The sequence below is a fragment of the Colossoma macropomum genome, unplaced genomic scaffold, assembly GCF_904425465.1.
Source record: "Colossoma macropomum unplaced genomic scaffold, Colossoma_macropomum, whole genome shotgun sequence".
Taxonomy (NCBI): domain Eukaryota; kingdom Metazoa; phylum Chordata; class Actinopteri; order Characiformes; family Serrasalmidae; genus Colossoma; species Colossoma macropomum.
In genome coordinates, this window is record NW_023494790.1 from 6,049,542 (window position 1) to 6,076,727 (window position 27,186).

General features: G+C 40.5%; 1 protein-coding gene across 1 annotated transcript in view; it reads left to right on the top strand.

The window, feature by feature from the left end:
* ryr2a (ryanodine receptor 2a (cardiac)) overlaps positions 1-27,186 on the top strand; it is a 368,896-nt gene that overhangs the window by 184,608 nt on the left and 157,102 nt on the right. The window contains 9 exon segments of the mRNA XM_036571987.1: positions 6,169-6,287; positions 8,769-8,902; positions 10,834-11,075; positions 12,495-12,687; positions 17,495-17,711; positions 19,008-19,112; positions 23,231-23,334; positions 26,196-26,279; positions 26,795-26,954. Of these exon segments, the coding sequence (XP_036427880.1) occupies positions 6,169-6,287; positions 8,769-8,902; positions 10,834-11,075; positions 12,495-12,687; positions 17,495-17,711; positions 19,008-19,112; positions 23,231-23,334; positions 26,196-26,279; positions 26,795-26,954 (1,358 nt within the window).

Genomic DNA, 27,186 nt, shown 5'->3' on the forward strand with positions numbered 1-27,186 from the left:
GATTTGAAAGGGTTAAGAGTGAGTAAAGCCATCAGTCTGTCTCTGAGCAGATTTCTCAGTGACTCAGAGAGAGCGAAAGACATGAATACTGATGGATATCCGCATATATGCAGATAAGAATGAAGGGGTTGGGCTGTCTCAGAGAGACGAAAACACTCTCTCTCTTGCTGTATCACTTCAGACAGACTCTCTAAGGCTCAATGTGCAGTCCAGAAAGTGCAGACTCAACTGATTTCCAGAGTGTTCAGAGCAGGAAGCTGGAGAATGAGAGAGATCTAGAAAAGGTCCAGTCAGAAAAGGTCAAGAAAAGCCCAGGAGATTCCTGTCAGCATCTTGTAGCATTGTTTTTGCTGGAATGGTCCCAGGTTAAATGGATTAAAGGGCTCATATCCTACATTTTTCTTGTGTTTGATTTTCCCCCTGAGGTCCATTTATGATGTGTGTGTGGTTTTATCTACTAAAAACAATCATAATTCATTTTAATATTTTTTTCTTTACACTTAGAATTAATCAGGCTGTTTTGTTCCTGCAGCTTTACAGCTGTTATTTGTAAATGAACTCTTCTCTGAGTGGCCGCTCTGTATTGTGCCTCATTCGAATAGCGGTCTGGGCTGAAATACTCCTCGTAACTTCAACGTGAATGGGTGGGGCTGAACCACTGTGGGCTGAATAGGCTGATGTATGTAAATGAGTTGGTTCTCATGAAGTCACAGCAACAGTAAATTCGAAACAGGCTGTTTTTGCAGAGTAATTTCCACTGGACTAGCAACCGATTGGCATGTCATTAACAATGTTAACATACTACATCACATTTTATTAAAATTAAAAACTGAGAAAAACTGAGAAAATCCAGGTTTTTATATGAGCTCTTTAACAACAATAATTATTGTTATATTTCACTGCCTCCTCTAAAGCGCCTCGAGCAGTCTGCATGATAAGCTGCAGTCTTACGTAATTGAACATTACATTCAGGCCCATATTGCAGTGGCATCAAGGCGGATCTCGTGCTGTGCTCATATGTGCAATCCTCTCAGTAAAGCTTCGAATAAAGTGAAGTGAGGGTTTGATGGTTTTTCACACTCCTGTCTCAAGTTTCCTGAGCATCTTTAGAGATGAAACATCATTTAGGGGCTCCTGAGTGGCGCAACCGTCTAAGCGTTGGCCCTATTATCAGGAGATCGCGAGTTCGATCCCTGGTGATGCTACAGCCATCCGTAGCCGGGAGTCCAAGAGAGCACAATTGGCCTCGCTCTCTCTGGGTGGGTAGGATGGCCCCTCCCTCTCCCCCCATCACTCAACGCGATGCTAGTCAGCGCAGGCGTCTGTTAGCTGACGTAACAAATCTGGCGGTCGGCGCTTTCCTCCGAGTGCGTTCGGCTGTCCAGTGACCTTGCGTGAGCAGCAGTTCGGAAAGAAGCAGTGGCTGGTTTCACAGGTCTCGGAGGAAGCCTGTGTTAGCCTTCACCCTCCTAGCTTTGATAGCATTGTGTGATTGGGGGAATCCTAACTAGCAGGAGGAATTGGAGACGACTAAATTGGGGAGAAAATCGGGTAAAAATCCCAAAAGAAACATCATTTAGGTGTTGCTGAACAGTTGATGCTGCACGATATACTGAACACTGGGGGTCTGTGTGGTGTGCACCTGCGTGTGTGTGTCTATGGACATCTGTGTGTGTGTGTGTGTGTGTGTGCACCTGTGCCTGTGCATGTTTGTGTGTGCACATCTGTGTAAGCGTGTGTCAGCTGGTGTGTGAATGATTTGCAGATATTTGTCCAAACCCAGCAGGACTCGACTGCTCTTGCCAGGTTCAGTTGAGTTTAGATGTCACTTGCCAGAGATGTTTAAGGTCCCAAAACTCTTTAGTTACACAAAAAAAATGTTTTGAAACTCTAGTTATGCAAAAATGGCCCCTAAGTAGATTTCAGGTGTCCTTAGTTAGACAGGTACATTTGTCTTTTACTTTTCTCAAAAGGTTCAAGAACCTACTGGGAAGCGAAGTCATTTTTCTGAATAACTAAAGCTTCTCGAAAACTTTTTGAATTACTGAAAAGTCCGCAAACGTGACATGTATTTGGCAAGCGACATCTGAATCCACTTGAACCCAATGAGAGCAGCAGGTTCATGAAGTCCTTATTTACACATAAACTCTTTCCTCTAAGGGTTTCAGAACTCTTTACTTCCTTAAAAGGTTACAGAAGTCATTGGTTCCTTCAAAGGTTTCTGTAACTGTTTAGGTTTTTAAAGGTTTCCAGAACTGTTTCGTCACTATTAGTCATTAGTTCTACAAAAAGAATTGGGACTCGAATGCGCTTACATGCGGTGGGTAGCCGCAGGTGGATTTTTGTCTCCTTAATTTTCTTGCTTTTCGTGGTCACGTCTTTAATTTGGGTTTATTTCGGTTCGAACTTCTTTCCACCGCAATCGATCGCTTCCCAAGGACAAAGAACGCGCTTACACGCGGTGGGTAGCAGCAGGAGGATTTTCATCTCCTTAATGTTTCGGGACACTGTATTTCCTCAGAAACTTCCAGAACTCTTTAATTATGCACAAGGTTTCAGGAGTCTTTGGTTCCTCAGAGGCTTAGTTGTGAAAAAGGTTTTGGAACTCTTTAAATCCTGAAAAGGTCCTAAACCGTTTTAGCTCCTTAAAAGGATCCGTAACCTTGGTGGAGATGTGCTTGTGGGTTCTGAAGTGGTCTGGAAAGTAAGATTTCAGGGCCCTGAAAAGCGCTTCTCTGCCTTTCGACACCCGGCATGTGCCTACCCACCGTAAATGTATTGTAAAAGACATCATTTAGGCCAAAACTTGGTCTTAAAACTATCATAAAACAGTTTCTCGGCCATCAGGCAGTGTATTTGTATCCATTTAATGTAATAACCTTAGTGAGGGAGCTTTTAGAGGCATTAAACTCTTTAGACATCTGGTTCCTATCACCACCACTGTGAACAATTGTGGCTCGGCAAGTTAGTATTTCACATCAGACCAGTCTGAATGACTTTGTTTACGTCTTAACCAATTAATTACACTTTACAAACCTCACAGACTTTAACAAGACCTCATTTAATGATAAATATAAGTAAAGTCTTGGCTTGACTTTTGGCTGTGATTTTCAAGTCTTCATGGAGTAGATTTAATAGTTTATTGAATTATCATTTGTTTATTTATTTGCTTACTTACAAACTTATTTTTACTGCAGAGCTTAGTCTTTAGAGGATGAGATGTCTTACATTAAACATTAGGAAGATACAGAATGGTAATAAAACATGCCTGAATCATGAGTGTTCTGGTATTGCTGAATGTGCTCATGTATGTGTTGAATGTACAGTGCTGTGCACTGTGAGTGGTGTATGGAACAGTGTATTGATTAGAGCTGAATAGCAGACGTTTTCAGTTGAATCCTCAGGGACCCCCAGCCAGCCACTGTATTTTTTTCATTCCATCCGCATTCACATATGGTCTGTTTTGTAGCAAAGAAATTGCCCATTAAACTAATTGTAATGGGTTCGATCACATGTTTTAACGTCCTGGTGACTCTTTGACAAGGCATAATAGCTCCGGGGTGGACTGTATAGCAGTGATTGCTTGGAGCAGATGTTTTAGGAACTGGAATAGAACAAAAAAAAAGGCTGGCTGTGGATCTTTGAAAACCAGATTCAAAATCTGCTGTACAGAAGTGACTGTACGACAATTAAGGCTCTATAGAGCTGCTAGCAGATTAGAGCTGTGATGAGCTGTGTGCTGATTACACCTGTGTAGAGCTAATTAGAGCTGTATAGAGCTGTGTGCTGATTAGAGCTGCATAGAGCTGTGTTGTAATTAGAGCCATGTAGAGCTGTGTGCTGATTAGAGCTGTATAGAGCTGTGTGCTGATTAGAGCTGTGTGTTAATTAGAGCTGTGTGTTAATTAGAGCTATATAGGGCAGTGTGCTAATTAGAGCTTTATAGAGCTGTGTGCTGATTAGAGCTGTATGGAGCTGTGTGCTGATTAGAGCTTTATAGAGCTGTGTGCTGATTAGAGCTGTATGGAGCTGTGTGCTGATTAGAGCTGTATAGAGCTGTGTGCTGATTAGAGCTGTGTGCTGATTAGAGCTGTATAGAGCTGTGTGCTGATTAGAGCTGTATAGAGCTGTGTGCTAATTAGAGCTGTGTGCTGATTAGAGCTGTATGGAGCTGTGTGCTAATTAGAGCTGTGTGCTGATTAGAGCTGTATAGAGCTCTGTGCTGATTAGAGCTGTGTGCTGATTAGAGCTAATTAGAGCTGTGTGCTGATTAGAGCTGTGTGCTGATTAGAGCTGTATAGAGCTCTGTGCTAATTAGAGCTGTGTGCTGATTAGAGCTGTGTGCTGATTAGAGCTGTATAGAGCTGTGTGCTAATTAGAGCTGTGTGCTGATTAGAGCTGTGTGCTGATTAGAGCTGTATAGAGCTGTGTGCTGATTAGAGCTGTGTACTAATTAGAGCTATATAGAGCAGTGTGCTGATTAGAGCTGTGTGCTAATTAAGGCTGTATAGGGCTGTGTGCTAATTAGAGCTGTGTGCTAATTAGAGCTGTGTGTTGATTAGAGCTATGTAGAACTGTGTGCTGATTAGAGCTGTGTGTTGATTAGAGCCGTATAGAGCTGTGTGCTGATTAGAGCTGTATAGAGCTCTGTGCTAATTAGAGCTGTGTGCTGATTAGAGCTGTGTGCTGATTAGAGCTGTGTACTAATTAGAGCTCTGTACTAATTAGAGCTATATAGAGCTGTGTGTTGATTAGAGCCATATAGAGCTGTGTTGTAATTAGAGCCGTATAGAGCTGTGTGCTGATTCGGACTGTTTAGAGTGGCATAGATTCATGGTGTAGCTAAATTGTAGCAAAAAAAGTTTTGTAGATTCATAGTGTAGCAAAATTTAGCGATGAAACTAATGTAGTCCATTTGTGGCAGAGCTAGCAGAGCTTTGTGCTTTGTGAACGAAATGTGTGCTGTATATGTGTTGAGGGACAGACGAAGAAGAAGAAGGCACAGAATAAGTGTTATGCTCCATAACACACATTGCTTTGAGAGTTTCATACAGTGCAGTGGTAGTAGTCAGTAGGCACTCTTACTCTGGCTGACTTACACATGCTGGTTACTAAGACAGTCCACCCTGGAGCGATTTGTCTTTCCAAGGTCCAATGACAGTAACAGGATCTTATTAGTTGGGATTCACAGCCAGGTCTTCTGTCTGCTGAGCCCAGACTCAGAGTTTTCCATGGCTTAAGTCTTGGGTAAGCAGTACTACATCAGTACGGGCAGACCAGCTGACTCTGGATAGAACATCTTTTTTAGCTCAGTCATCATGATCATAAGTAAAACTCATAACTCCATATTTAAGATTTATTATTTGTTAAGAAAATATTTATATGTATATAGGTTTATTATGTGTTTATATTTATTAATCCTTAAAAGTCTAGAGTTAGTATTGTTGTTTTACTACACATTTGATTCCTATTACATCAGTATTTGTTGTATCTTTACATAATTAGTTGTATAGTTACGTAATGAAGGTTGGACAGGTTCAAGTCTGCACTTCTGACTTTTTCCGGCTGTTTTGATGGCATAAAAATCACAAAAAGGTCAAAACATAATAGAATATCTCCCTTTCTACTTACAAATACAGATGTGGTGTAGATTGAAAGTTTAGAATCTGCACCTTTTTAGAATATTTTCACTTACAAGTGAGAAAAACAATTAACAAGAGAGAAATTTCAAGGCACCCAGTCAAAAATAAACTTAGAAAAAAAAAAAATATATGGAATTTTACCAAAATCTACATACTGTATGTAGAAGTTTGGTAAAATTCCATGTTTTGTCTAAGTTTATTTTCTGAATGTAACATTTTGAGGGAGAAAATAAAGTATAAAATGTGGCCTGTACAAAAGTTATAACACATTTTATGTTTTATTTTTTTCCCAGTAAGCTAAACGCAGCAAACAAATATAAATTGTGCAACAAAAATGTGTAATATGACCAGGAATAGTCAACTGTTATGCTATGCTGAGAGCTAGTAGAGTTAAATCATATAAAGCATGGTCTGTGTGTCTATATACACACACACATACACACACACACACACACACACACATATATATATGTGTGTGTATAAATAGTACTAACACAGCCTTTGTTGTGTTCTGTATGCTCCATAGGGATTCTGGAGGTGCTGCACTGTGTTCTGGTGGAGAGCCCTGAAGCTCTAAACATCATCAAAGAGGGACACATAAAATCCATCATCTCTCTTCTGGACAAACACGGACGCAACCATAAGGTCAGGCATGGCTGCGTTTTGGTCTTTCACTGGCCATGTGCCAGGAGAACACGTTTCAGAGTGACCAAACAGATCGGTGAGCATGGGAGAGCGAGACATAATCACATTTTCTTGAAGCGGCTGGTGTTTGTGCAGCAGCTGTAATCTTGTTTTAAGTCGTACCCAGTTCTCTTACTGTGTGTGACTAAGAGTGACGGCTGGTCATGCTGTCTGTCACAGAAATTGTTTCATCAGTCCTCGCCGCTATGAGACCCTACAAAGAGGTTTTTGTGCGAAACCATGGAAGAACTTCTTTTGGTACCCTAAAGAACCATATTTTGAAAAAGAAATGCTAAGAACCTTTTAAAGGTTTAAAGGACCTTCACATACTGAGGTTTAAAGAATTTTGCACCATAAATTTGAAGAGTTCTTCCTAAGACGTTTACTAAACCAAAAAAAACCTTTTTGTCACTGTGTACTCTTAAAGAAGGTTCTATAGTAAAGACATTGTTTAAGTATAGAATAGTGACAACTCAAATAACCATTTACATACTTCACATATTCATATACACCGATCATGTTTCTACGCTCATCGTCCATTTTATCAGCTCCACTTACTATATAGGTGCACTTTGTAGTTCTGCAGTTACAGACTGTAGTCCATCTGTTTCTCTGCATACTTTGTTAGCCCCCTTTTACCCTGTTCTTCAGTGGTCAGGACCGCCATGGACCCTCACAGAGCAGGTACTATTTGGGTGGTGGATCATTCTCAGCACTGCAGTAACACTGACGTGGTGGTGGTGTGTTAGTGTGTGTTGTGCTGGTCTGAGTGGATCAGACACAGCAGTGCTGCTGGAGTTTTTAAACACCTCAGTGTCACTGCTGGACTGAGAATAGTCCACCAACCAAAAATATCCAGCCAACAGCGTCCTGTGGGCAGCGTGCTGTGACCACTGATGAAGGACTAGAGGATGACCAACACAAACTGTGCAGCAGCAGATGAGCTATCGTCTCTGACTTTACATCTACAAGGTGGACTGACAAGGTAGGAGTGTCTAATAGAGTGGACAGTGAGTGGACACAGTGTTTAAAAACTCCAGCAGCACTGCTGTTTCTGATCTACTCAGACCAGCGCAACACACACTAACACACCACCACCACGTCAGTAATGTTATGCCTGATCGGTGTATAGTTGCATGCAACAGTTTGGGCCAATAGTAATTAGTAAAAAGTCTCTGAACTTATTGAACTCATTAGGCCATAAATTGACTGGTCACGACTGGTTAGGCAGGTCAGCAGTTGCTCCTCTAACCAGCTGGCTGAGGATCTGCAAATGAAACATATTGATGCCTACAAATCAGGGGAAGGGAAAAGATATAGATATGAAGCACTTCAGATCACAATATCCACTGTCTGAAATATCATTAATAAATGACAGTTAAGGGGAACTGTGGAAGTCAAGGCAAGATCTGGAAGAAAACTCTTGGATATAAGAGCTCATATGTTGGTCAGAAAGGCAAAGCAAAACCCCCATATAACAGCACAGGATCTATGGGAAGTTTTAGAGGAAAACAGGAGCGGTGGTTCACTGTTGTACTGTTACTTTGCTTGCACAAACATGATTTGCATGGAAGAGTCATCAGACGGAAGCATGAATTGCGATCTCACCACAAAACTCAACATCTGCAGTATGCAAAACAACATTTAGATAATGATCTGCTGTAAGTGCTGTAAAAAGTAAACTCTTTGGCCACAGTCACTCCTGGCTGGCTACAAAATATCTGCCAATAGGAATGTTATTAAGTGCTGAATTAGTAGGGTGTCTAAATGTTAAATGATTGAAAAATGTCCATCCATCCATCCATCATCTAAACCGCTTATCCTTCTGGGTCGCGGTGGGGTGCTGGAGCCTATCCCAGCTGTCATTGGGCGGAAGGCAGGATACCCCCTGGACAGGTCGCCAGTCCATCACAGGGCAGACAGACAGACATACACATTCACACACACACACACTCACACCTAGGGGCAATTTAGCATGTCCAATTGGCCTGACTGCATGTTTTTGGACTGTGGGAGGAAACCGGAGTACCCGGAGGAAACCCATGCAGACACGGGGAGAACAGGCAGAACTCCACACAGAAATGACCCTGGTCACCCAGCCGGGAATCAAACCCAGGCCATTCTTGCTGTGAGGCGACAGCGCTACCCACTGCTCCACCGTGCCGCCTTGAAAAATGTCATTTTTGTTTAAAGAATTTGCTGCAAAGATTGTGTTTATTTTTCTCTTCAAAAATCCAGTATGTAATACGGCCAGGAGTGCCCAACATTTGGTGTACAACGGTTTTTAACATCTAGATAAAAGCACCTACTGAGCTTGCGTTCCTGATATTCTGTAGAACGCTCTTCCAGAGTTATAATTATCCATGATTCACCTGTGCAGTGTGCCTGTAAGGTAGGACATTAAAATTAACTGACCTGCTGTAACCCATGTGTTCTTCTCAGGTCCTGGACGTGCTGTGTTCTCTGTGTGTGTGTCACGGTGTGGCCGTGCGCTCCAACCAGCACCTGATCTGTGATAACCTGCTCCCTGGCCGAGACCTGTTACTGCAGACCCGTCTGGTCAACCACGTCAGCAGGTGCACACAGTTCACTCCTGAAATACACTGTCACTTTAGCCAGCTGCAGCGTCCAGTGAAGGCTTGACCATGTTTTTTTTTCATGTTTTTACTTCAGTGAGTATTTTAGAGTAGTTTAGAACTTTGCCATGTTCGGTTGATTGGCCAATACATAAGCAAAGTCTAGCAAAGGTGAAACTAAGGCCTGTGTCACCATATTACCTCTGCGTGACATAAGCGATGAGCACCAGTGTGAGTGCAACAACACAATGGAGGTACAGATTTCCCTTTACCAAATGATTAAATAGTCAAATCATTCATTTTGCTCAATAAAAAAAAAAAATCTAATTTGTGAAAAAGCATGGTTCATTTGTTTCGGACTAAAATCGGCGTTTCAAGCCTTGTGGAACGAGTGGGAAATGTGTATGCAGCGTTAGATGTTTAACTGGCATTTAATTGAATTAGTCATGAAATGAAAAATCTCTTTTTTTTGATGTTTTTATTTGTTTTTTTGTTTTTTTTTTCATTTTAATTCATTTTTCACAGTTTATTTCCCTGCATTTTGCTGTGTGATGCATGCACATGTCACGCTTCCTGGCTCCAACCACACAGCCATCAACCCGCAGATCCAAGTCACCTGAATACTGATTGCTTCCACCTGTTTACCTGTTTGTATATATACTTGTCTGTTTCATTCCCTTTTTACGAGTATTGCCTCTCTTTCGTCAGTCTGTACCAGGCCTTTCTCTTATTTTGCTGCTTTACTGTTATGACATTGTTTTGTTTCTCGTTGTTGCTTTTCAGATTTACTCCTTTGGCTCTGTTTACCTGTTTATTGGCTCTTTGGTTTTGACCCTCGCTTGTTTATCTACTTCGATTTTTGTCTTATCCCATGTATCGTGTGTTGCTGCTCTGGTTTTTCACCTGGTCAGGTGTAAACCCTGATCCTTTGGTTAGTCATTCTTTTAAAACCTTACCGTTTATTTTATATCCGCGAGTGTCTGGTTTGTCAACCCAGCTTTACAGCGGAAAGCGAAAAAAACTTCCACGTCTGTTTTCAAAATGCTGCGCCGCTTCTGAGATGCCAGCACAGCCAAAATGAAAAGCAAGACAAACCAGACCTACAAAATAAGTAAAGTATACACTGTGACCAAAGGTAGAGACTGTCACTTTAACACCACAGTAAGAAGTACTGCTTTCCTCACTGGCCACTTTATAGGCTCCACCTACCTTATAGCTCCAATATTCAGGTGTACCATCACAGACTGTAGAGCATCTGCTGCGGCACAGTTTATCAACCAGTTATCAGTTTCTGACCACAGAACCGCTGTTGCCCAGATGTTATATGGGTGCGGTATCATTGTCAGCACAGCAGGGACACTGATATGTTAGTGGGTGTGGTGCTGGAACAAGTGTATGAAACACAGCGATGTTATCAGAGTTTTACACACGTCAGTGTCACTGCTAGGTTGAGAGTGGACCCCCACCTCAAAATATCCAGCCAAGAGCAGCTATGTGGTCAGAAATTGGCCACTTATGAAGAATGGCTAACACAAACTTGCATCAACAGATGAGCTGCAGTCTCTAACTACACCAGCAAGGTGGAGCTACAAGAAGAGTTTCAGATAAATTGGCCAGTGACTATGTATTTTGAGTCACATGCAAAAGTGAAAAAGACGTGTTTAACAATGAAAATAACAATTAACAAAAAAAAAAACAAAAACGTTTAAAAGATGAAACAGAAAATTTGCCAGAACTTTTGCACAGGTCACCTGTAATGTTTTTCTTTTCCTCCATATGTTAAATTCACCAAAAAAAAACAGTTATTGTGCATTGAAACGTGCAGAAGTGTGGAGGATGTTCACTTATTTTCACTTAGAAAATCATCAAAACGTGCCATTTGACTGGGGGCACCCAAAAACTTGCGTTCCTCTTTTGTCTATGTCCGGCAGCATGAGGCCCAACATCTTCCTGGGAGTGAGCGAAGGCTCCGCCCAGTACAGGAAGTGGTATTATGAGCTGATTGTGGACCATGTGGAGCCGTTTGTGACGGCAGAAGCGACGCACTTGAGGGTGGGCTGGGCCTCCACACCTGGATACTCGCCTTACCCAGGCGGGGGTGAAGGCTGGGGAGGCAACGGGGTCGGGGATGACCTTTACTCTCACGGCTTTGACGGACTGCACCTGTGGTCAGGTAACACCTAAAATCAGATACAAGCTTCTTTACACAGCTAGTTTCCTCATGGCAGCAATAAAGATAATATGAGGTCATTAAGACCGTAGCATTTCATTTAGCAGCAGTGCAGCTATAGAAGTTATTATAATTAAAATATAACTTGCTTATTTAAATATAATTTAAATATAATGCTTCCATTTTTCTCACTGCTTTGTCCTGCTTTGTCCTCCAGGCTCAGCCTTGTTCTAAAGTTTAAAAGTCTAGTTATTACTGGCATTTTGCAACACTATTTACATATAATTACATAATTAATTGCCACAGCTCTTTACATTTTTGGGAATTTTTATGATGAATAGAACAATAAAAATGCTCCTAAACTACTTGGAATAGAATCTTTTTACATTAACTTACAATGAAAGTTAGAAAGTTTTGGCCCTCTTTTGTAAAGTTACCATTTTGGAGCTACATTATTTTTTATTGGACATCGACTGTTTACAGTCAGTTTACAAGTTCAAAATCTGCACTTCTGACAAACACATTGGAAGAAATATACATGATTTTTTTTTGTTCAGCAAATCAAAGCATACAAATAACATTTAATTAAATACAAATCATGATAAAGTTTTCACTCCTCTACTTAGAAACACAAATGTGGTGCGGATTGAACATTTATAGTCTTCACTTCCTTTCTTTTAATGAGCTGTTAGTGAGAAACATTTAATATAGAATTATTCCTGGCAAAGGGAATGAAAGGGTGCACAGGGGAATTCCAGCAGTGTTCCAAAATGTCTACCTAATTCTTTTGTTGAGATGCAAACCAAGTCATTCAGAGTGGTTTGGTGTGAAATGGTTCACTGTAGAGAAACGTGACAGACTCAGATTTCTTTACAGTGGTGGTGATGGGAACCAGGGGTCACCATGTCCACAACACAAATACAGTCATTTTATTTACAAACCAAAACCACCAGTGACTCTACACGACTTCTGAGTTTTTATATGGAACGTTGATGATAATAAAACCTGAAAATCTGAATTTTTCTTTTGGGATTACTTTCTTTACTGCACTCTGCATGTGCCTCTCCACCATGAATGGGTTTTTAAAATATGTTTTAAGTCAAGGATTCATTTCAGACATATTGTAAAGCATTGTCTGAAGCGTCAGGCAGAATATTTGTAACGATTTAGTGTAATAACCTTCTGTGAGGTTAGCTTTTAGAAGCGTTCCTATCACCACCACTGTGGACAATTCTGAATCCGTAAGTTTCTGTAGAACAGAGCATTTCACACCAAACCGCTCTGAATGACGGTTCATGTTTTTCTTAATTTAATTATGCTAAAAACTTTGAAACTTTTCCTTTGAAGTGTAAATTATTCATTCATCTTAACTTTTTATTTACAATTATGCCTGCGTTTGTCTGTGTGTTTGTTGTTGGGCAGGCTGTATTGCTCGGACGGTCAGCTCCCCAAATCAGCACCTGCTATGTGCGGACGACGTGGTCAGCTGCTGTCTGGACCTCAGTGCCCCCAGCATCTCCTTCCGCATTAATGGCCAACCTGTCCAGGGCATGTTTGAAAACTTCAACTCTGACAGCCTCTTCTTCCCTGTGGTCAGCTTCTCTGCTGGAGTCAAGTGAGTGCAGCCTGCTATAACAGCCTTCTTATGCTTTGGAAGTGTAATAAGTGACTTATTACTGTGTTATAAGCATAGTGGCATGCCTTTAGCCGTGATGTTAATTTGACAGGGAGTACTGAGGCATTTTTCTTATACTCATAAAGCAAAAGCATTTGTATAGATTCACTGTTTAGTTTAAAGTGAGAGTTTATTGAAAAACAATATTTTTGAAGAAGTCAGATCTGCTTTGCCACCATTGTAGTTGAATAGTGTCTGAAGTTTGCTTCTTCATTCTTACATGTACGCTATGATGCTAATGTAGCTGACAAGTAATGGAATGCCTAAATCATGCGTTTTGAGTTGTCAAACTGTTTCTGCGGTTTCTGACACTGTATGTCATTGTTATCTATAAAAATGAATGAAAATTCATAACACAGCTAAAAACAGTAGTGGCAACTATCTTGAAGCCTGAATTGTGCCTGTATTTTTGTCCGTTTTCTGTGAAGTGCAGTTTTGTGCTCTACCATAATCAGCCCATGGAATAAGCTAACTAAGCAATCACCTATGAACTTACCCTTCACCCTGTTTTAAACACTTATTTATTATTATCATTATTATTATTATTATTATTTATTAAATATGTGGTTTTATCCAGAGCTTAGTTTGTAAGTGATGAGGTCCTGGAAGAGTAATGATGGATCTGGCAGGTCAATAGGCTGAGGGAAGGTCCTGGAATTAAATTAATTAATTAATTAATAAAATGAATATATAAGCCAAATAAATAAGCCAAAACCACAAATAAAAATACACTCGCCAAATATGATATTGACCAACTTTTGGTATTAATCAAAAGAAAACAATGAAAAATTGTTAAGTTTCAAAGTCTCCTCAAAGATATAATATATATATATATAATATATATATAATATGTATTTCCAAGACCATCACCACCACATATAGACTGGAAGCATGAATACAGCCTATTCTAAGCAAGAAACTAAGAAGACACACCATATAACATTAGAGAAATACAGTAACTATAAACAGTCATCCAACTGTGGCTCATTGAATCTGAACACGTAAACATCTCAGTAGCACAGAAAAATCCTGAGCAAGTTCTGTTGGACATCATTGCTCAAAGTGAGTGTGGAGTTTTTTTCCTGTTCAGAGATTGACTCTTAGCTGACGCATCATAGTAATTAGTTAAATTGTAGCCACCAGTTGCCATAGTAAAATAGAGGGTTTAGCCCACCGGCTAATTTGTTGTGCCCACCCAAAGAGGCAGTATACTGGTGCTGCTACAGCTCAGAGGCCAGTGGTTTAGCTCAGCATTACTAAAATGTTTGGAGGGACAGTTACAGCTGTAATGGTGCAGTCGCGAGTGATAAACAAGGTTGATGTTGTTTTTATTACCGTTTCTCTCTCCACCTGCCCAGGAGCTGAAGGTAAAGGTGTGTGTGTACCAAACAAAGTGACACAGCATTTAATGATATGTGTGTTAAGTTTGTTGAAAAAAATATTAGGACTTTTCTTGAATCATTGTGGTATGAATATATTTAAAATGCAGACACGGTGACGGACACACAAAATAGGTGCCTGATCCAAACTGGGAGGCGCTGAGTTCTAATCTAGCTTGTTGCACAAATGAAACCCGGCTTTTGTCCTAGGATTTTCGTTAGGCTCGCAAATTAAAATTGTATCAGACATAATGTTCAGCTAAAATGTTCACCCGAACGTACGTGTGAAATAAAAGATAAATAAAGTGGCTTAATGTCGTGAGTGACCATCCCCCTGGACCACCACCATTTAATGGGAGTGGGGGCGGGGCAGAGCCGCTCCACTGTTCACTTACTGATGTTCCTACTGCACACCGAGCCGTTTAGCGTAAATTAACCGCTTGTCTTCATCTGATCTTTATTTACCATCATTGCTGTAAGAAATTCCACTACATTTCCTATCAAAAATCAATGTTGGATGGACTGATACAGGCTCTCTGCTTCTCGTACATGATTCTTGGAAGCACTTTAGGTTTTCCGTTTGATCTTACATGTTGATGCGGTTGGCTTTAGAATATGAGTTAAGTGATATTTGATCTAGCCTGTCATGTGCATGGCAGATAACAAGGAGCTGGAGCTGAAAATGGAGCTGAAAATGTTTCTGTTTATTAGGAGAAATGGTGCAGTGCGCAGGCTGGTGAAGGCAGACTACTTAACCTTAAACTTGCAAAATGAAATGAGTTTTGGACTGAACATGTCATCATGAACGTGTTAGATCTCATCTCAGGACTTAAGATGGGACGTTTCTGTAATAAGGCCACTGGGTAATAACATTGGCTTCGGTGACATTATCTGTAAAGCACTATATTTTCTTAAAAAATGAGTTCAGTTAAAACATTGCAGGATGTCAAGAAGTAGCCCAGACAAATTATGGCAAATAATGAAATGGAGAAAACTAGAAACATTGGTGAACGTTCCCAAGACGTGGCCAGCCTTCCAAAATTCCTCCCAGAGCGCAGCAACAACTCATCTCAGGAAGGCCATAAAAGAAACCTTACAGATATTTATGAACTGAAGACCTCAGTCGCCTCAGGTCAGCATTCATATAACCTTTTGGGATAATATTCTGTGGACTGTGGATGTGGAACATTTTGGATGACATATCTTGTTACATCTGGCATAACGCTAACAGAGCACTCCACAATATGAACATCATACTAACAGTGAAACATGGTGGTGGTAGTATACCATAATTGATGGAGCCAAGAATTCTGCTCTCTACCAGACATGGGTCCATGACCTGAAGCTCAAGAGTAATTGATCCATAGCACAAGAGCAGGTCCACCTCTGAATGTCTGAGAAGAAATAAAATTAAGGTTTTAGAGTGGCCTAGTCAAAGTGTTGACTTGAACCCCATTGAGATGGTGTGGCAGGAGCTTAAATGGGCAGTTCATGCTGAAAAGTCTCCCAGTGTGAATTAGAGCAATTCTGCAAAGAAGGGTGGGCCAGAATTCCTTCACAGTGATGTGAAACGCTGATCTCTAGGTGAAGAAAGCGTTTAGTTGCAGTGGATGTTCCACAAGCTCGTATAGGTCTGATGGTTAGGTGTCCATATACTTTTGGCCATATAATGTGCCTATAGCAAATAGGGTCCCACATATTTTGGCGGCTCTATTTACTGCCCTCTCTCTTACTGACCATCCTTCTACAGTCAAGTCTGCCTCAGTGGTGGACAGACTGGCGTGAGCGGTTGCAGTTTGTCATAATGCAATTACCCAGAGTTTCCCTCCAGTGCCAGATTAATTGTTTTACTATTGATTGTAATTATGCTGCACTGCTGATCTGGGAGAAATAGCAGTCTGTCCTGACCTGAGAGAAAATGATGAAGTAAAATTAGACCACTGGTCCTGTGGGAAGATGTGGAGAATCTAGAGAAATGACATCTCTGGCAAAGCACTTCTCAAACCGACTGAACTCCTCAAAGCATTCTTTAAGCAGTTTCATAGTACAACCACTTTTGGTTCTCTAAAGAACCATGTTTGACAATGTTCCTTAGGGAACAAAAGGTGTTTCTTCTGTGACATCACGCAGTGAATCTTTTTTTGCTACTGTTAATTTTAAGATAATAATTGTAGATTAATATTATAATTTAAATATAAATGACACATTTTATATCATTTATATCATTTATTCATAAAATAAAGCGGATGTTGTCTTCATATCTTTTTCCTTAATATACAGTTGTATGCATAAGTTCGGGCGCCCCTGGTCAAATAACATATTTTGTTGATTTTGTTGACACTTCTGCACTTTTTAATGCACAATTACTGTTTAATGCTGAATGCAACATATAGTAATAAATAAATAAATACAATTTGGGCTGCACGTATATATATATATATATATATATATATATAGTATACCCCTTTTACCCTGTTCTTCAGTGGTCAGGACCCCCATGGACCCTCACAGAGCAGGTACTATTTGGGTGGTGGATCATTCTCAGCACTGCAGTAACACTAACGTGGTGGTGGTGTGTTAGTGCGTGTCGTGCTGGTCTGAGTGGATCAGTCACAGCAGTGCTGCTGGAGTTTTTAAGCACTGTGTCCACTCACTGTCCACTCTGTTAGACACTCCTACCTTGTCAGTCCACCTTGTAGATGTAAAGTCAGAGACGATAGCTCATCTGCTGCTGCACAGTTTGTGTTGGTCATCCTCTGGTCCTTCATCAGTGGTCACAGGACGCTGCCCACAGGACACTGTTGGCTGGATATTTTTGGTTGGTGGACTATTCTCAGTCCAGCAGTGACACTGAGGTGTTTAAAAACTCCAGCAGCACTGCTGTGTCTGATCCACTCACACCAGCGCTATATCATATTATAGGGGTGTTCAAACATTTATGAATGACCGTAGGTCTGTGGGTGCACTAATTTTATCTTTTAGTTGCTTACATGCAAAGGTGCATCCTGTGATGCACAGATCTGGTGCCCAGTCTCCCATTTTCAGGTCATGAAATGTTGTTCCCAAAACCCTTTTGCCCTCCATTACTGTGAAATAAGATTTGAAGCTAAAGTAAAAATAGTGTAGACTAAACCACAATAGCTACTTTCTGTTTGCACAGATAATGCATTACACAACGACAGTGTACTGTGTAAGCGTACATGTGTAATACCAGTTACAACTATCATTCTATGCAGAGATACCTGTAATAAATTCCACCTTTCTCCATCTTTTCATCTTTGGTCTCAGAAGTTTAATTATGTTTTATAGCTGCATCACTTTAAAGTTTGTGAAAATTCTCAGAAATATTTCTTCTTTGCATTATTTAGAGTGCGCTTCCTGTTGGGTGGTCGTCATGGAGAGTTCAAGTTCCTGCCTCCAGCGGGTTATGCTCCATGTTTTGAGGCAGTGCTGCCTCGAGAGAAGCTGAGAGTGGAGCAGAGTCAGGAGTACAAACAGGACCATGGAGGGACCCGGGACCTTCTGGGGCCGACGGTCACTCTCTCTCAGGCTGCCTTCACACCCACACCTGTGGACACCAGCCAGGTACATATACAATTGTACTACACCTGTCAAGTACACCTATACCGACTGAATACTACACCTGTCAGGTACACCTATAACTACCGTTTACTGACCCTGTCAGGTACACCTATACCTACATATATCACACCTGTCAGGTACAACTATACCATACTGGCCACGTACACAGATAACTACAAATACTACACCTGCCAGGTACACCTTTACTATAACAGTGATGTACACCTATATTCATAGTATTCCTACCATGTACACCCATATCTATAGTATTCCTACCACGTACATCCATATTTTTACCACTCCTGCCCGTTATAACTATACCTTTATTAGACCTTCCAGGTATGTTTATACCAAAGTTACACCTGCAATGTACACCTTTACTATTACTACACCTGTCAGCTACAACTATACCTATACCACCTCAGCCAGGTTCATCTATATCTATACCACACCAGTCGGGTTCATCTACATCTATACCACAACAGCCAGGTGCACCTATACCTACAGTATATTAAACAGGTGCACCTATGCTACACTAGCCAGGTACACTTATACCTGTACTACACCTGTCAGGTACGCCTATACCACTACTACACCCGTCAGGTACGCCTATACCACTGCTACACTAGCCAGGTACACCTATACCTATACTACACCTGTCAGGTACGCCTATACCACTACTACACCTGTCAGGTACGCCTATACCACCGCTACACCTGACAGGTACACCTATACCACACCTATTAGGTAAACCTATACCTGTACCACACCTGTCAGGTACACCTATACCACTACTACACCTGACAGGTACACATACACACTGTTAGGTACATCTGTACCTATACCACACCTGTCAGGTACACCTATACCACTACTACACCTGACAGGTACACCTATACCACACCTGTTAGGTACATCTGTACCTATACCACACCTGTCAGGTACACCTATACCACTACTACACCTGCCAGGTACACCTACACCACACCTGTTAGGTACATCTATACCTATTCCACACCTGTCAGGTGCACCTATACCACTACTACACCTGCCAGGTACACCTATACTTATGTTACACCTACCACTTCTCCACCACCCAAGTACATCTATACCAATACCACACCTGTCAGGTACACCTATAACACTAGCACACCTGTCAAGTACATCTATACCACTGCTGTACCTATCAAGTATATCTGTACCCCAATACCACAGCTGTCAGGTTCACAATCCTGTACCATACAATATGCACAATAACAGTTTACTTTGAACTTTCATTTTCTTACTGGTGTGTTTTAGATTGTGTTGCCGCCTCACCTGGAGCGAATTCGAGAGAAACTGGCAGAAAACATCCATGAGCTGTGGGTCATGAACAAGATCGAGCTAGGGTGGACATACGGAGCAGTGAGTTCACCACAAAATCCTATTTTTCTGTATATAAAAATCATTTTATTACATGTTTTAGATGGTCTTTGTAGGCAATATTTTACATATAAATGGACAACATTGCAGACAATTATAAAATCAAATGCTCCTCTTTTGTCCTCTGAGCCACGTGTCATGTTTTAATAGCTTCTCCCAGCACAAGAAGTCAACAGTTCACAGACAGCAGTTCAGATATACTCTGTTTATTAGCGTGACATTGATATGCTATAAAGAGCTAAAATAAAATAAAGTAAATGGATAAAGCAGCGGAAAGTGGGCTGATATAGTACTGTTAGCTCAGCTCTGTGTTCTGTATACTGTATGTAATTGATCTAATCAGATCTTTGGGGAAGTGGTGAACAGGCTTAGCTGGAGCTATTGTTATCGCAGCTGCACCCTTTTCCCTTGGAGCCTCCACACTTCATTTTGCATGCAGCGTAATTACTGGGATTAAGTACTGTGAACAACTTTGATTAATTCTGTCCTCTTAATCCCTTAATCTGGGGCTTAATGAGGATGGCAGCTAACCTGAAGGCGTTTTTCTGCTTGCTAGTATTGAACGTCTCCATAGTGCTGGTCTTGAAAAAAGGGATTTAGTTTGGTTATTGAGCGTTGTTCTGTACTATTGATCACGCGCAGGTAATTAGTTTGATTGGTACAGCACACAGGTCATCTTAGGTCATTTCAGGTCATCCCTGGCTATACTTCAGGACACGAGGAGTGAAAGGAAAACACCTCATAATAAAGCGCAACACACACACGAGGTCATGAATGAGGTGTTTTACTGAAAATAATGTACTTTTTCAAAATCAAAGAAAAGGACTTTTATTTTGAAAAAGACATCTCTCAGTAAAATGATATATTCAGTATTAATATCAGGTAAAACGTATACTTATGTTGATTTAAACATTCATGAACATGTTATAAAGCATTTAGGGCGATAAAATAATCTAAAATAAAACATAAAATAAAAATGAGGACTTTTATTGTGGAAAATATATCTCAGTAAAATGACATAGTAGTCCATATTAAAATCATGTAAAACATGTATGCTTTGTAAATGCTGATTGAAACAATCATGAACATGTTATGAAGTGTTTATGTAAGATGTTATGAATGTGTTAAGTAGACACCCTTCAAGTAAAGTGTTACCATGTTTTCATGAGTGATGCACTGTTTTTGAATTTTTATGGCTGAATCCTGTTCTGATTTGTTTACAGCCTAACTGACATTTTATTTTTTTTATTTTTGGCAAGTTATTTTGACTTTTGTAATGTGTAATGCTGTAGTCAGTGCCATGCTCAAATAAGGTACTCAGACTCTAGGCTATTTTTCCTTTTGCGAAAAATAACATTCTTGAAAATCTGTGCTAAACAAAAATATTCAAGCTTTAAAAAGGGCTTGATTATAACACAAATGTGGCTTTATTCATATTTTAACTCGTGAATGACCTTGTTATTCACATGATCCAGTGACATGCTGGGAGATGTTCGCAGGACGAAATGTATTGAGTTTGAAACACTTTTGTTTACCACAGTGTAAATCAGTGCTTTCGGAAAAACGCCATTCGTTTGAATTCCTCATTTGGGCGTGACACCAACTACAGAATGATGACGCGACTTCACGTGTCTATGAATGCACTGATATGAAACATCCAGGCTAGTGGGAAGGCCTGATGCGTGTGCGGATATATACAACATTTAGTTCCGGCCATGCAAGCTGATTGGCTGAGAGCTGTTCTAACCGTGCTGTTGTTTCACCATAACATCACGTTTTTTCACAAACACTATCACTCCGCTGAGACACCGTTGCTAAGTAACGACTGTGACAGCTGTAGGAGACGCTCAAGACATTTGAACGTTTTTACTTCTTACTTTGCCACAAACAGAAAATGGACACTTTAAGATCACATTTGACCGACAGCCGATTTGGTCAGACTCTGAAGATGAGACGACACTAAATTCCCAAACTGTCAGTTGGTCTGTGTGGAGCTGGAAAACAAATTGCCGGCTGTGCAGCGAGTGGGCGGAGCTTGTTACTCTGACATAGCTCAAGCTGCTTGTTAAGGAAATATAATTTGTTGAAGGAACTGCGAACATTAAAACATATTAAATGCCGCGTTCACGGCGCAGTTTATTAATTTCTCACTTTATTTATTTAACTGTTGTATAAAAGCAATAGAACCCTCGAGGTCATGTGTTATCGCCTTCGGCTCGTGCCTGCGACCAAATCACAGCCGTGATGTTATTTCGTGATAACACACTCCCTCTCATGTTCTACTGCTTAAGTATAACATGTTTTGGTAACATTTTATTGTAGGGCAGTATGACCCCTACTTAAGCCTTTCATGAAAATGACATAAACCTGCATAACGGTGTCGGAACAAAACCTTGTATCTCCAGAATCGTAACTAGTGTAGAAGACAAAAACATTCAATGTACGTCAGTGTTAGAGTATTGCAGGTACAGTATAAAGGGCAGCTGGCATTTTCAAATTATGTACAAAAAAAAATAAATAAATAACAAAATTGGAGATACGAGGTCTGACCGCAGCGTCCGACAGCGGCGATAAACATTTATAAAGGCTTATCCCAATAAGCGTCAGTTCTCCTAAAGGCTGCCTTAGTCAGTTTCACCCCAGAAAGTGCTGTATCAACTGACTCTTGTTGTAATAAGCCTTTATAAATGTCTGTGTAGGTCTGTGTCAGTTGTCATGACAGGCTTATGTAGGTGTCATGTCCTCTTATGAACGCTGCCCTTCAGTAAAATGTTACCCTTGTTTCTTATAGCCCAACAGAATGAAAATAAGTTGACAGATTGTTGGTTTGGATAGCAGCTTTTGATTGGCTGTGTGATTTATTACTGTGTTATGGCTCTGTCCCTTAATGTGACAGTCCATTATTTTTATGGCTGGCTATGAGTGGAAGGCAAAACTCAAGGACACATTTATTATTATTCTTTAGAATTAATGTTTTTATAAAAATTGGTACACGTAGTGTTCACGTCAACACTGATTAGGGCAATGATTTGATGTTAAAATGACTTTCATTTAGTAATACCTGAGATGTAACTCCAATGACTGTCTATTCAGACATGTAAACTGTGAATATTTCTGAAAAGTCCAAATAAAAAAAAAACTACATTTCCCTTCCCTCCTCTCCTCTTCTCTCCTCTCCTCTCCTCGCAAGTGTTTTTCTCTTCTCTTCTCTTCTCTCTCTTCTCTCTCTATCTCTTCTCTCCTCTCAAGTGTTCTTCTCTTCTCTTCTCTTCTCTTCTCTTCTCTTCTCTTCTCTTCCCTACCTTTCCCTTCCCTCCTCTCCTCTTCACTTCTCTTCTCTCCTCTTTTCTCCTCTCCTCACCTCTCAAGTGTTCTCTTCTCTTCTCTTCTCTTCTCTTCTCGTCTCTTCTCTTCTCTTCTCTCCTCTCCTCTCCTCTCCTCTCAAGTGTTCTTCTCTTCTCTTCTCTTCTCTTCTCTTCTCTTCTCTTCTCTTCTCTTCTCTTCTCTTCCCTACCTTTCCCTTCCCTCCTCTCCTCTTCACTCCTCTTCTCTCCTCTTTTCTCCTCTCCTCACCTCTCAAGTGTTCTCTTCTCTTCTCTTCTCTTCTCTTCTCTTCTCAGTAATAATCCATGACTTAAAGCTTAAAATCCTGATAAACGTGACCTTATCAGTGAGCCGTGCCCTTGTTGGTTTATGGTATGTACTGAGCTCTGATCTAATTCTCCTTAAATCTCTGTAAAGCTTCAGTTGATCTCTGTACAACTTTCTGCTGTTTCATCCATGCAACAAAATGCTGAGCCTGTCCACTAAGGCTCATACTACTGTATCTGTATACTGTATCTGTTCACTGTACTGGCTTCAGTAACGCGGCGTGTGGTGTTTGTTACTCGTCATGATTTCTCCAGGGAATGTCTGGATTTCAGTGTTTATTCTGGTGCATACAGAGTCTGTGAGCATAGCACAGCAAGGAAACGAGCAGTGAACTCCACTGTGTCACTATGATGTTTTTATTCAATTCACTTCAGGAAAGTGTTGCTGTCTGTCCAGGTGTTTCGTAGGCTGTGCTACCCATAATGCAGCAGTGCGTGTTTATTCTGCAGGTAAGGGATGATAATAAGAGGCAGCACCCGTGTCTGGTGGAGTTCTCCAAACTTCCAGAGCAGGAGCGCAGCTACAACCTGCAGATGTCCCTGGAGACACTGAAGTAAGCTAATGTTACACACACTGTACACACACACACACACACACACACACACACACACACACACACAGAATTCAACCATCTTCATCTATCTATTGACCTGTCTGTCTGTCTTTGTGTCTGTCTATCTATCTATCGACCTGTCTGTCTGTCTGTCTATTTATCTATCTACCTGTCTGTCTGTCTGTCTCTCTGTTATTGTGTCTCTGTCTGTCTGTCTCTCTGTCTGTTCGTGTGTCTCTGTCTGTCTGTCTGTCTGTCTGTTTGTCTATCTATCTATCTATCTATCTATCTATCTATCTATCTATCTATCTATCCATCTGTCTGTCTGTTATTGTGTCTGTCTGTCTGTTATCTGTCTGTCTATCTATCTATCTATCTATCTATCTATCTATCTATCTATCCATCTGTCTGTCTGTTATTGTGTCTGTCTGTCTGTTATCTGTCTGTCTATCTATCTATCTATTGTCTGTCTGTTATTGTGTCTGTTTGTCTGTCTGTCTGTTTATCTGTCTAACTATCTATCTATCTATCTATCTATCTATCTATCTATCCATCTGTCTGTCTGTTATTGTGTCTGTCTGTCTGTTATCTGTCTGTCTATCTATCTATCTATCTATCTGTCTGTCTGTCTGTCTGTCTGTCTGTTATTGTGTCTGTCTGTCTGTCTGTCTGTTTATCCGTCTAACTATATATCTATCTATCTGTCTGTCTGTCTGTCTATCTGTCTGTCTGTTTATCTGTCTAACTATCTATCTATCTATCTATCTATCTATCTATCTATCTATATATCTGTCTGTCTGTTATTCTGTCTGTCTGTCTGTCTTTTTATCTGTCTAACTATCTATCTATCTATCTATCTGTCTGTCTGTCTGTCTGTCTGTCTGTCTGTCTATCCATCTATTTGTCTATCTCTCTGTCTGTTTGTGTGTCTTTTTCTTTGAACTTCCATTGAGACAGCTTAGTTAGTTTAGAACAGTGTTCCACATGCTTGTGCCTTACTTGTCATTGTAATTCCCACAGATTATAGTATAAAATGCAAATATACAAACATTACAAATGTATACATTTTTTAATAGCATTTTGATAAAATATTCTGTTATTTATCTGTATTTTAAACAAAAACAATTAAAGCCAGAACTCATCCTTTTACATACAGTGTTCCTGAAAGCCTTGAGACTGAAAATAGGACATTCATTTATTGCACTGGAAAGAGTGATGCTATTACAAGACATTCTCATAAGTGCAAGTTTAGTATTCATTTAAATGCTTTTTAAAGAGAAGAGTCTACAGTCAGCATCTGAGGACAGTGAGAAACAGGGCAAATTCGTTCTGCCTGGGTGCCAGGACACAGAAAAGCCTTGTTACTTGTCTTTTACTTCATACTTTTTTAAATGTAGGTATAGTATAGTATATAACTTTAGTATCATAGTTGATAGCACTAAATATGCTTAGATGTGAAAAGCATCTGGGAAATACTCATAACAGACCACTACAAACATTCAAATCAGTCAGTTTTAATTAATGTTAGGTCATGGGTGTGTATGTGTGTGTGCATGTGTGTTTGTGTGGCAGAGTTGCTGAGGTGTGGGTTCAGTTCTCATGTGAGCTTCTGTTATCTGTCAGCTCTTCTTTTAATTAAACGTTGTGTATGTTGTAGCAGTGCAGGCTGGAGCTGAGGCTCTCCACTTCATTCCCATTTCTCTGTTAGTTTACCTTTATTGTGCACTGTGCTCTAGTTAGCATAGGCCAGGGGTCGGCACCATGTGGCTCCACAGCATAACCACATTTTTTGGGTGTAAAATAACGCAGTTTTAGCAATAAATGGTCTTAAACGCTGGAGTTAATGTAGCCTATATCTGCTAATTCACCAACCTTTAACCCTGAAGGTTGGTGCACAGACCGCATGTCACCATAGCAATGCAGACAACACTCTCGCCTAGCTAGTAGCTGATGAAGTGGCAAAGAGGAAGATTTAAGATGAGCATCAATAATTTGGAGACAAATGGACTTATTTATGTTTTCAATCACTCCAGCTGGTTTCCTGATACGTTTAATCTACAACAAGAAACTGTCAAACACTAAAGTCACAAAGCTGAAGTCAGCTTCTCATTCGCCAGCTTCTTGTTTGGATTGTCCCATTTCACCTTAAATGGTGCAGCAGTTACATTCTATTTAAGGTGGAACGAGAAATTGAAGTTGGCAAATGAGAAGCTGACTTCAGACAAAAATTAAACAGTGAGAGACATTTCACAAGAAACTTCTACTTCTGTGGAAAAGTTTCCTGCTGGAGATGCGAGAAAAGCGGCTATTGCTGAGCTACAGCTTAAAGCAGAGCGAAGCCTGCGTTTTTGTTTATATTGTATTTTTAGCCTGTGCTCATACGTCAGCACATACTGAGACATATTTACAGCCAAGATGGTAAAATGGACAAAATTTTGTGGCTTCAAAGCTGGTTTGATTGTTGTTTAAAGGACAGAATGGCTCTTCCTAACATTTGGGTTACCGACCCCTGGCATAGGCTGTGTCTGATCATTAGCGTTACTGAAACATGTCCTGTGCTTTATTGTATTTAAGATCAGGAACCGCTACTGGTAACCTTTTACACTGTGAAACCCAATTTGTCTAATCTACCCAAATGGTTTATAGGGAAACCATTTGCATGGATTTAGCAGTTTAATTAGTAAAAATAGGTCAACTGTACACAAATAAATTGTTGGGTCAGAGCACATCGGGTTAACCCAGCTAACAAATGGGGTTTTAAGTGGGGCGTCCTGTGATTTGACCTGCACAGCTGTAATGTTTGACACTTTCTGAGCGATGTGAAACACACAGAGAGCTCAGTCTCTGCATTGATTCTGCAGGACTCTGCTGGCGTTAGGTTGCCATGTTGGAGTAGCAGATGAACGGGCTGTGGAGAAGGTGAAGCGTCTGAAACTCTCAGCAAAGTGAGTAACTCTCTTTCAGTCAGTATTGAGCAAGTCGATCAAGATCTAGCAGCAGCTGATTAGCAATCAACAGTGACTCTATATTAATGTTCCTCATGTGTGTTAATAGGAATATTAATATTCTTCGCCCTTAGAAGGCTGGAGTTGTTGTACATCCAGTATAAATTACACAGTTATTTAAATGTAATTATATCAAATTGCATAGTGATATTAATTACATTTGCATTTGTCATTTGCTTATCATTCTGTGTCGATAAGTTCTGCGCTTCTGACTTTTTCGTTTTCTTTTGATGTCAAAATGTGTTTTTTTTTCTGTCCTCAAAACAAGACTGTGCAGTAACTTTTTCATACAGTATCTCAACTTATAATGAAATATCTCCTCTTCTGCTAACTTGCCTTCGTTTTTACTGGCTACCATTGAAACCTCTAAGAGTTAAACCCCCCAAGACCCCCAGGCTTCAACTTCAGCAACTTTTTCTTGGTGATTTAATCCTCTGTGTGTCTTTTGTTTGCAGATATGAGCTGTCCAGTGGTTATAAACCTGCTCCTATGGACCTCAGCCACATCAAACTGGCATCTACACAGGAGGCCATGGTGGACAAACTGGCAGAAAATGCCCACAACGTGTGGGCCAGAGACCGTATTCGCCAAGGCTGGACCTACGGGATCCAGCAGGTCAGTCAATGTGTAAGGATCTTGACCTTGTTCATTTTATTTAAGCTGTCATGTGTGATGTAATAGCCTGTTTTGCATGCTGTAGAGCCAATACGAACAGAGCCCATATGCATACACACCGATCAGGCGTAACATTCTGACCACCTCCTTGTTTCTGCGCTCATTGTCCATTTTATCAGCTCCACTTACTATATAGGTGCACTTTGTAGTTCTACAGTTACAGACTGTAGTC